At 33.9% G+C, this 12246-nt stretch overlaps 1 protein-coding gene across 3 annotated transcripts in view; it reads left to right on the forward strand.

The window, feature by feature from the left end:
- The window catches only part of NEDD1 (NEDD1 gamma-tubulin ring complex targeting factor), a 44025-nt gene extending 34908 nt beyond the window's left edge, over positions 1-9117 (forward strand). For all 3 annotated transcript variants that reach the window (XM_058308576.2, XM_058308577.2, XM_058308578.2), the window contains exons 12-15: positions 1590-1746; positions 2648-2804; positions 6999-7065; positions 7476-9117. In XM_058308576.2, the coding sequence (XP_058164559.1) occupies positions 1590-1746; positions 2648-2804; positions 6999-7065; positions 7476-7580 (486 nt within the window). In that variant the 3' untranslated portion in view covers positions 7581-9117. The remainder of the gene's footprint in view (positions 1-1589; positions 1747-2647; positions 2805-6998; positions 7066-7475) is intronic.
- The last annotated feature ends 3129 nt before the right edge of the window (positions 9118-12246 follow it).

Consider the following 12246-nt stretch of genomic DNA (forward strand, 5'->3'; position numbering starts at 1 on the left):
TGGTCCTCCTCATTGATGTCTTTTTTTTTTTTTTTTTTTATTTTAAAGACGCTTTAGATTACATAAATGTTACATTAGAAAATATAGGGGATTCCCATATGCCCTCCTCCTCCCACAAACAAACTTTGGTATATTTGTTGTAATAGATGAACACATATTGAAGCTCGGCCACTAGCCATGGACTATAGTTTACATTATATTTTACACCCCTGCACAATTTTGTAATTATGACATATATAATATATAATGGCCTGTATCTGTCATTGCATTGTGATGCAGGACAATTTCATGTCCCAAAAATGCACCCATATTACACCTATTCTTCCCTCTCTCTTCTCTCAGAATCTCTCATGGCCACTGCCTTTGTATGAGTGACAAAAGTTCTTACATTGCTAGAATAATAATACGTCTACCTTAGTACATTGGTCATTCCCCAATCTCGAAGATTTGTGGATGGTGATGTCCACTCTGTTTCTAATTGAGAGGGGGTTTAGGTCCCATGGGGCAGATGGATGGAACTATTTTGCTTGCAGTTGCAGACACCCTCTGTTCCTCAGGATAGGCGTTGTACATCATCATATCCTTGTTTGTTGTCCTGGGTGAGTCCAATGAATTACTCAAGGTACCATAAGAGGTACTTTCTCCCCAAAGTCATTTGCCACATGTTGAAGCAAGATGGCGGGCAGTGTCTGTGAGGTTTCAGCCTTCTTTCTTCCCTCTTAAGGTGTCGTGGTCCCAGTTTCTTCCTAGCTCATCTGCAGGCTGGCATAAGGCTTGTCTCTGTCCCCAGGCTCATTTCTTTCTGGGCTCCGCTGCTCTGGTCTCCTCAAAAGGTCGGCTGTAAACTACCAGGCTCATCTCTCTTCCTGGGCCACAGGATCCTCTGTGTATCTTCTCTGTATATCTACCCCTGTGTTTCTTGATTGAGCATCTCTCTATATGGCCCACCAAGGGGGCAGGGACTCAACCCTGCAGGCCCTAATGATGTGGTTGAATCAAAGCCCTAATCATAAAATAATTTGATCAAAGATATCTCAGCTGAATCTAATACAATCAAAGGGTATCACTCTCAGGGGAACAGACCAGTTTGCAAACATAATCTATATCTCTTTCAGGGATTCATAAATAATATCAAACTGCCACACCAACGATCACTATTTTAAATGATAAACAACAGCAAATGCTTAATAACTGAGCTTTTTCTTATCATATTATCATTAAGGTTGTTTTTTAGTAGTAAACTTGGTTTATTTTACCATTACAGGGAGCGGAGGTGGCTCAAGCAATTAGATACCTCCCTCCCACATCAGCAGTCCTGGGTTCGGCTCCTGGTGCCTCCTGAAAAAACAAGGAAGATGAACAGACTCAGCAAGTGAAAAACAACAAGGGGGTGGGAAAAATAAATAAATAAAATTTTAAAATATTATCATTAGCTGTAGCACTTTTTCTACTTCTATATCCCTTCTTATTCTTCTTTCCCTGACTCTACTTACTAGGAGGAAAAAAAAAAAAAGAGAATTAGGGTACAAATTAGTATAGGAGAAAACAATAATTGTGTATTAAAGTGATTATTTATTTTAAATGTGAAGTTTGCAAAGTTGATCTCCTCCGGTGCTGAGACTGGAAATCTAAATACCTCTCCATCATCTAACCAAACAAGAAGTCCTGAGAAATTTGAAAAGCCAGAAAAAGAAATCGAAGCCCAATTGATATATGAACCTGCAATCAATGGATGCTCTACCTCGAGTAAGTACTTTTAAAACTTCCTGATGTTTGAAAGTGTCAGGTTGAGAAGTTGAACAATTTTTTTAACTTGAGAAGTATAAATAAAATAATCATGGACTAAAGTTCAAAGAGTTTAAAGGTTCTAGACACTTCTCCAGTGTGACTGCTTTCTTTGAAGACAATGAAATATATATGAATGGTTAAATTTACCCACATTGCTTTGATACTCTTTTTTGTGTGAATTTCATTTCAACCTAGTACATAAGTATCTTAATCTAACCTGGTCTGGATAGAATTATAATGTAGGTGAGTAACTACCTAAAATACCTCATAGTGAATTTTTTTTCCCATGTTAAAATCATATCCTACAGTTCATGCTACAGATCCCTAAAAACGTGATCACATTTAAAGGTATTTTAGTTTCAGCCATAAGAGTTATCTATACTAAGAAACTCTTTTTATAGAAGCAGCTCTTTTATAAAGATATCTTTTATTTTAGTTTAAGGCTTCTCTGGGTATATTGCATTAGCTTAAACTTTTGGGCTTTCCCTGTAACACCATTTTACTCCTGTATTCCTTCTGTTTTGTTTTTAATAGTTTCAGTTTGTCTAGTTTGTGGTGCAGCTTGTCACATTTATCTTTTATAAGAGGAAATAGTTTGGAGATTCTTTAAGATTAATCCCTCTGTCATGTGTTATTACATTAGACAGTTGACAGTTTAGAGAGAGAGAAATGACTATTAGATATAATGTCATAGAAAGTTTCTAAAATTTGTATTCCAGACAGTGAATTTTTCTAAATGTCACAGGAACAATGTTGTTTGCCAGTTTTTCAAGTGTCCTCATGCCGAATCTTATTTAGAAATGTTTGATGTGTCTTAGTCCAAGTTGACTATTAATATATTCTCCATTCTTTATTTTAGATCCAAAGATAGCATCCTCTGTCACTGCTGGAGTTGCCAGTTCACTGTCAGAAAAAATAGTCGATACCATTGGAAATAATCGGCCAAATGCACCATTGACCTCTGTTCAAATCCATTTTATTCAGAACATGATACAGGAAACACTGGATGACTTTAGGTAATTGAAAAAATACTTTCTATTTATATCTTAACTATTAAAAAAAAATAGGCCTTAAAAACAAAACTCTTAAGTAATGTTTACTGGTTACTGCTATTGCCCAGGTTTTAATGTCCATAAAACCCTAGAAATCATGACAAATTTTGTTGATTTTGATTTAATTATTATTTGATTATTTATTATCAGGTACAATGAAGCACATTCACCTAGGGCAATTATTAGAAAACTTGGCAGGGGGCAGTGTAGCAGGCAGGCTGCCATTGTAGACTTGAAAAATAATAATTAAAATGTGAAAAGATTCTGGTTAAGTTCAAACGAGGTTCTTAAATCCATTAGTGGCTCTGTCGATTTCCTCCCTCAGCCATAGATAGTGGTTGCCTTCTTCCCCATGAGGGCCTCACTGGGTTTCTCTGTTCTTCTCCACTGCCCTAAGCTTTCACCAGCCTGTGTGCATCCATGCCTTAAAGGGTCTCTTATCTCTCCTGCTAGACCCCTGATTTTCCACATAAACAGTCAGTGAAAGCTTGGGGAAAAAACGTTGATGGGCGAAAGCAGACTTTCTTTTTGACTGTGTCTCCTTGGAATTCTAAGCCATCATACCTGTCTTCACTTGGCTTTTAAAAGTCTATGAAGGTTTCAGCTAGTTTCTCCTTACTCCATCAATGGCAATTTTCTCCTCCTGTTGCTCTTTCAAGGATGAAAGTTACCTTGGGTCACCCTTCTTCTTGGAGGCGCTCATAATTTTCTGGTTCTTTTTTTTTTGTAGAATTTAAAAACCTATATTTTATAGGTTATCTGGCTTGTTCTTATTAGGGTTGGGAGATTACATCTTAAGTGGAAGTCCATTTCTGTTGTCTTTAAGAAAGATTTAAGTTTTTTTCCTGACAAGCAGAGCACCTTGATCTTGTAGTTTTTGGGTTTCAGGCTTTTTTAGGGTTAGTTTATTTCTGCTATCCCTTTATTCCTAAAATTTAGTCTTTTCCTTTCTGGGACACCAGCTGATATATGGTGTATTCACCCAGGCCTTTGTATCTTAGAAGGTCTTGAACTTAACTTTAATTTGTGTTTCTGCAGCACCACACAACTCTCCAAATACCTTTTCTGTTCTTTAGCTGCTACTTAATGTTTGGTCTCCTGCCATCAATCCCAGTGCAAGCATTGCTTAGAGTCAACTAATATCTCATGTGGAAATTGCTATTTCAAACTTACTTTTCTCCAGGCTATGCCTCTTCAGGATCTTAGACCTTCCAACCTTTGCTGTTTCTGGCTCACCATCCCAAAACTTGCCCTGCAGGCAGAAGCCTCCTGCAGACAGCCTGAGCAATATAAGAAACAATCAAATCAAAGCAGCCTAAGGGTAAAAGATTACCAGCTTCAAGACTTCAAGACATGCAATAGAGTACCAAGGAGTCGGGAAAAAGTTTGACTAAAGGAATAGTCAGCTCAGGGAATAAATTCCCAGAGTTAACATTATTCCCTGAGCTAACACAGTAAAATATTAAAATCTACAGCATGCAACAAAAGGCTCCAAGACAAAAAAGGCAGGATATGATGGTCCATCCACAAGAAAAAGATAAAAACAGTAATCAGAAACCTCCTTAATAAGAGAACCCAGAATCTTATGACTTCACTGTTGAATTTTATCAAACATTCAACAATAATCCTGTTCAAACTCTTGCATAAAATTGAAGAGGAGGGAACATTCCCTACACATTGTATGAGGCAAGCATCACCTAATACCGAAACCATATAAAGATATCACTAGTAAAGAAAATTATAGACCATACATCTCATGAGTATATATACAAAAATCCTCATCACAAATACCAACAAACTGAAGCCAGCAGCCCATAAAATAATTATGCAGTATGCTCAAGTGAGATTTATGTCAGGAATGCAAAGGTATTTCAATGTAATAAAATGAGTTAATTTACTATACTACAGTAATAGAACAAAGAGGAAAAACATATGATAGTAAAAAACATTTGACAAAATCTAGCACCTCTTCTGATGAAAATTCTCAGAAAAGTAGGAATAAAAGGGAACATCCTTAACATGATACAAGGCATATATTATAACCCCGCAGCTAACAGTGCACTCTGGTTAAAAACTGAAAGCTTTCACCTGAAGAACAGGTACAAGAAAAAATGCCCACTGGTTATTCAACATTGTATTGGATGTTTTAGCCAGACTAATTAGACAAAATAAAAAATAAAAGGCATCCCCTTGGAAAGGAAGAAGTGAAAACTTTCCTATTTGCACATGACATGATTCTATAAATCGAAAATCCTGAAAAGTCCACAATGAATTCAGCAAAGTGGTGGGGTAAAATGTCCACATGTAAAGTCAGCAGTAGTATTCCTATACATCAGTAATGAACAGATTCAAAGAGGAAATCAAGAAAAATTCTATTTACAATAGCAACTGAAAGAACCAAATATGTAGGAATAAATTTAACCAATGATGTAAAGGTGTTGAATACAGAAAACTACAAAACATTGTTGAAGGAAATCAAAGAAGACCTAAATAAATGGAAGGATATTCTGTGTTCATAGTTTGGAAGACTGAGTATTAAAATATCAGTTCTATTCAAAGCAATTTACTGATTCAGTGCAATCCCGAAGTTGAACAATCTTCTTTACAGAAATGGAAGAACAAATCATTAAATTGATATTGAGAGGTAAGGGCCCGAAATAGCCAAAACCATCTTAAAAAAACAAAGTTTGAGGACTCACACTTCCTGGTTTTAAAACTTATTTGAAAGTTCAGTAATCAAAACAGCATGGTACTGGCACAAAGACAGACATATAGACCAATGGAATCAAATTGAGAGTTCAGAAATAAACCTTCACATCTTTGGCCAGTTTTTTTTTGACAAGGATGCAAAGTACGCTCAATTGGGAAAGAGTAGTTTCTTCAACAAATGGTGCTGAGAGGATTGGATATCCATATGCAAAAGAATGGAGTGGACCCCTTCATCACACTATATACAAAAATTAGCTCAGAATGGATCAAAGACCCCTAAATAATCAAAACTATAAATCAAAATGTGCTATATACATACAACAGAATACTGTTCAGCTGTAGAAAGAAATGAAGTTCTGATGATGCTAAATAAAACATGGGTGAATCTTTAAGACATCACGTTGAGTGAAATAAGCCAGACACAAAAGGATTCATATTGTATGATCTTACTTATTTGAAGTAATTAAAATAGACAAATTCATAAAGTCAGAAATTGGAATACAGGCTATCAGGGACCAGGTGGTTATAAGGTTATATGGGAACTCTACTTTCTCCATGAATTTTTGTAAACCTGCAATTGCTCTAATAAAAAGTTTTAAAGACTCCATAGGGCATGGTATCCCTTTAGTATTGCTCAAAACCAAGCATATTTAAAATATATTGAGTACAGAGTATATGTTTTACATCTATACTTTAAAAAAGAAAGAGCATCTCTTTGCTAAAGAAAATTGGAAAGTCTTGATTTATTGGTCTGTCCCTCTAGAGTAAAGCGATAGAATCAGAGAGAAGCATGCAGGAGGCTTAGATACTTTTGGTAATGTTCTAGCTTCTGAGTTTTTTAATGGGTGTCTGACTGTTCCCTTTATTATTATATTTCATAATTTTCACATGTTTTTTGTAGGCCTGAATTAATTGCATTTTATTGAATAAGGCATGTTATAACCACCCAAATAGCCCATTTCCATTCTGATGAAAGTAATTTTTTAAGCTAACACATTGTTAGTCAGATGGGGTTTATATCCTAGTGAATTGTCTGTATCTTATTGATCTTATTGTAATATAAGCCTGTGTCTTTCTTTAATGCTGACTTCTATATAAGGGACTATAGTATAGTGGAGGTTCTAGAGGGAACAGTCTGGGTTTATCTCTTAATGCCATTATTTAATAACTGTGTGACTTTGGACAGGTTATAACTGTTTTGGGGCTTAGTTATTTCATTGGTAAAATGGAAATTTTACCTATAATAATGAAGATTAAATGCGTTTGTATATTTAAAGTATAAAAATCAGTTAGTACCTCATAAATAAGTATTTGGGTATTTTTATTATTATAATTATGATTATTAGCATCCAGTAATTTCAAACAATGAAAAAAGTTTAACCAGTTTCTTGAATGATCTAGAACTGGTTAAACTTATAATTCTAACAAGTATTTTATATTTTTTCCTAGGGAAGCATGCCATCGAGACATTGTGAATTTGCAAGTGGAGATGATTAAACAGTTCCATATGCAGTTGGTATGTGTGACAAATTATATTTCAAATAGGTGTGGAGTTGTTTGACTCTAAAAAATCCATTAAAGGACAATATATTTTTATGTAGTTATTATATCTAGTTCCTAGGCTAAGTAAATAAGGAGTTTTAGAAACTTAATAGAATAGATTTTAACTGGCCGTCCTTTGTAACTTCTGATAATTGAGGTTACTGTTTCACAAATTTTCTTTCTCCAATAAAAATCCTCTCCAAAATGCAAATGTAAGTCTTCCAAATATATGAAATGATCTTTCATTTATAATAAAGTAGTAAATTTTGTTAAATACAAGCTATATATTTGAGCTAGTTAATTAAACATGAGAGAAATGGTAAAATACAGCTTATCAAATAAATACGGAATACCAATAATTTTAACATTTTTCCCTTTCTCTAGAATGAAATGCATTCTCTGCTGGAAAGATATTCAGTGAATGAAGGCTTAGTGGCTGAAATTGAAAGACTACGAGAAGAAAACAAAAGATTACGGGCCCACTTTTAAAATTCAGTGCAAGTTTTGTAATTTGGTATGTTTTTGGTAACACAGAACCAAATAGAATCAGTGTTGTTTTCATGGCCGCTGAAAAATTTTCATTTCAAGTAAAAAGGTGATGAGTTTTATACCAACCATGATGTCATCTTTTCCATTTATTAAACTATTTATATTTTTATATTAAAAACTACAATATATCATCTGCCTAGAAAGTCAATAGTATCTTTATTTTCTGAGAAATATCCACTAAGTGTCCTTTCTCATAAGAGGAGTAAATTGTGCATAAAGGAATAGGTTATGTATGTTTTTTAATCACTTTTTTAACAGATATATTTTCATTGACTAGTTATCATCCAAATATTTGGGGGTGTTTGAAGATTAAAGAGTTTGATATGCCTTCTATTTTTATGGAGAAACTAATTTTAAAATGGCAGCTGGTATTTCTAAGCAATTGACTAATTGGTTCATAATATTTTGTTAGGCTGATGAAGTCAAATATGATTTATTTATTTGTACATTTGACAGGACTATATTTAGAATTTTGGATTGCATAAATTACATTATATCTGTTGCTTTTATGTTAGTGTATTGTACTTTTGACAAATCTCTATTTCTGACATTTTTTTTTTTTGCTAAGTTCACTTTACCTTTAAAAAACTTAAAGGTTTATGAGACTAAACCAGAGCTGCATGTATGTGATTATCTCATCAATCAATAGCATGAAAATTTTACTGTTACGTTTCAGTCAGCATGATTTCATTTTGTATTGGTTACTAAGTATTGCAGTATTATTGCCATCTTTTTCTCCAATATGTGAGGTATGGCTTGTTTGTTTTGTGGTTTGTATCATTAACATTCTCTAATTCTTTATGTGTTGTGTGTAATAATTTTGTATTATTGGTTTTAGCATAAAATTATTTAAAATTAGCATTAAAGGTTAATTGTCAAAAGAATTTACTCCTTTTTTGCAGTGGGTGGATGTGTATATCTACCTGCCATGAACTGCAGTTTCAGTGGTATAAGATTAGGAAAGCTACTAGCTTGTTTACCTTCTTGCATTCTCTCGTCCCAAAAATTTAAGCTATGTATGTAACTTGCATACAGCTCTCCTGTCCAATTTTAACTTCTGAATGGAAAATATTTATTAAATTTAGGAAAAGAAATCTAGCATACCAACTTTATGGTTTCCCAAAGTGCTGGAAATTTGAAAGGATATATGTAATAAGTGTAACATGCTAGTAATTACTTCAAGGAAAAGAAAACAATAGGAATATTACTTTTCCCCAGTGCAACTCAGAGAATACATTTTTATTGAAGAATAAAAGGGTGCTACTGTGAGCTTTTTCCTGACAGATTATGAAAGCATTATGACTTATAACAAATTTCCTTATATATCATTACTCAACAGGCTTAGAAGACATAGCTTTTCAATGTGTTTTCCCTACATGCTGTATTTAAAGCTTTTATTATTTTCCTATTGACTTTTCTATAAATGTACATAGGTGTATTAATAAAAGAGGTGAGATAAATAAAATAATTACAGTAACTTTATGTGTGTAAGTGAAGCATTTTTGTCATGAATTTTAAAGCCAAAGTAAATACAAAACAAAATTTTATGTAAAAAGTGGGAATACTGAAATTGAACTTTTGCCTCTGGCCAAGATGGATTCCTTTCCACCTGAGAGAAAAAGTTGGGCAAAATCAATGGAATGGTTTTCACATATTGGACATTAAACAGCACAGAACAATGACCCTGAGAACAGGAGACAAATGAGACCCCAGAAACTCAATGAACCCCAGGAATAAGAAACAAGAAGAAATCTAAAACAAGGCATGTCATAATCAAATAGCTTAAAATCTGTGACAAGGTAAAATTCTTAAAATCAACCAGAGAAAACAGGCACAGAGGAACAAATAGAAGAATATCAGAGACAGTGGAGCAACATCTTCAAATACTGAGAGAGAAAACTCAACTTAGAATTTATAGCCAGTGAAAGCATCTTTCAAAAGTGAAAGAAAAAACTTTCATACCTAGAGTAGCTAAAAGAATTCATCACAAGGAATCCTGCACTGTAGGAATCCTTGTATTAGTCAGAAGGCTGCAGAAGATAAAAATTTGCATCCATGTAAAGGAATGAAGAGTATCAAAAATGTTAAATATGTGAGCAAAGGCAAAAGACATTTTTAATTTTAAATTTTTCTTAGAAGAATTGCTCATTTAAGGCAAAGTTAGTATATGTAGTTAATAACGTAAATTGTCCAGCAGTATCATCACAGATGAGAGGAGGACTATGAAAGTATACTTTTCTAAGATTCTTATACTAACTGTGAAGCAGTATAATATTACCTGAAGGTAGACTGTGAAAAGTTAAGAATACATTATAGGGGAGGGAGTGAATAATATGGGAACTCTGTATTTTATGCATGATTTTTCCGTACACCTACAACTTCTCTAATGAAAATTATATTTAAAATAGTACAACAATATAAACCACATGCTAAAAAATTGGTTTAACTAATAAACCAATAAAGATGAAATATGTAATCATAAAATCATACTCAATCCAAAAGAAGCAGGAACAAGAAAGGGGAGCAAAGAACAGATGGGACAAATAGAAAAGAAACAGTAAGATGATAGGTTTAAACACAGCCATATCAACAATTACATTAAATGTACATAGGTCAAAATACCCCTATTATCAGATTGAGTGTTCTTTTTTATCCAACCATATACTGATTATAAGAAACCCATGAAGAACATAAAGATAAACTGTTTAAATATAAAAAGAAAATTTTAAATTAGAAGGGATATTGAATTGATTGCAAAAGAAAAAAGTTATCAAAATTTGTGGGAATCAGTTAAAGCAGTACTTAGGGAAATTTATAGAATTAAATGTCTATAATAGAAAATGTCTATAACAGAAAATGGAATCACTGGCATCAGCTTTCACTTTAAGAAGATAGGAAAGGGATACAGAGGTGGCTCAAGAGATTGGGCTCCTGTCTACCATATGGGAGGTCCCGGGTTGGATTCCTGGGGCCTCCTGGTGAAGGCAAGCTGGCCTGTGCCACAGGAAGCTGGTGGCCCATGCTGCGGAGAGCATGCACAGGAGGATGATGCAACAAAGGGAGATGCAGAGGAGAGACAGTGAGAGACACAGCAGACCAGGGAGATGAAGTGGCTCAAGCAGTTGAGTGCCTCTCCCACATTGGAGGTCCTAAAGAGAAAGACAAGAAGAAAAAAGACAAGCAGACACAGAAGAACACACAGTGAATGGCACAGAAAGTAGATAGCAAGCACAAACAACAGTGGGGGGCGGGTAGGGAATAAATATCTATATATTAAAAAAAAAAACCTAAAAAATTAGGAAAAAAAAGAAACCCAAAATAAGCAAAAGAAAGGAGAAAAGCAGAAATCAAGGCAAAATAATTTGAGAAAATCAGTAAAATAAATGTTCTTCCAGATCAATAAAATTGATAAACTTCTAGGCAGACTGGTAAGAAAAAAAATATATCACTATCTGGAATGAAAGATATACTATCACTTCAGATTCTACAGATATTTCTGACAAAACACCAAACCCAATGGCTACACTGGTGAATTAATTCAAGATTTTAAAGAAGACAATATACCAATTCTCAAATTCTTCTGGGATATAGAAGAGGGTATAATTCCCAACTCATTCTATGAGGTCAGCATTACCCTGATGCCAAAGTGTAGTATCATGAAACTACAGACCAATATCCATCATGAACACAGATGTGAATTTTTTAAAGAAATTGAATCTTATAAAAAGGATAATACATTATGACTGTGTGTATTTCAAGAATGCAAATTTGATTTAACATTAGAAAATTAACATAATTCACTATTAAGAGCTTACCATAGGAAAACCATATGATGCAGAAAAAAGGATCTGATAAAAATCCAACATTCATTCCTGATAAAAAGTCTCAGTGAAGTAGGAATAGAATACTTCCGCAACCTGATAAAAGCACCTAAGGAAAACCTGCAGCTAACATCATACTTAATGGTAAAAGACTAAATGCTTTATTCTAACATCAGAGACAAAACAAGAATGTTCACTCTCTATTTCTATCAAACATTGTACTAGGATTTCTAGCCCGGGCAATTAGACAAGAAAAAGAAATAAAAGTCACCCAGATTACAAAGAAGGACTTAAAACAGCCTTTATTTCCTGTTATGTTAGTCTATAGAAAATCCTATGAAGTGTATTTTAAAAATCTAGAACTGAGTCAGTTTATCAAGGCTGCAGGATACAATCATTGCATTTTTATATACTAGCAATGAACAGTTAATGAACAATCAAGTTGAAATAAAAAATCAATACAATTTACAATAGCCTGAAATGATAAGTGTCTTAGGTATAAATTTGGTGAAAGATATGCAATCCCAGTACACAGAATTCTACAAAACACTGCTGAGAGAAATTAATGCTAAATAAATGGAGAGGCATCCCATATTCATGGACTGGATGGCTCAATATTGCTAAATGTCAGTTCTCACATTGTAGATACAGCACAACCCCCCAAAATTGAAATGCAAAGGATTTAGAATAGCCAGAACCATTTTGAAAAAATAAAGGAGCTTATCGTAGAGCTTATACTTCATGATTTCTAGAATTGTTATAAAGCTACAGTAATCAAGACAATT

The sequence above is a fragment of the Dasypus novemcinctus genome, chromosome 12, assembly GCF_030445035.2.
Source record: "Dasypus novemcinctus isolate mDasNov1 chromosome 12, mDasNov1.1.hap2, whole genome shotgun sequence".
In the NCBI taxonomy this organism is placed as follows: domain Eukaryota; kingdom Metazoa; phylum Chordata; class Mammalia; order Cingulata; family Dasypodidae; genus Dasypus; species Dasypus novemcinctus.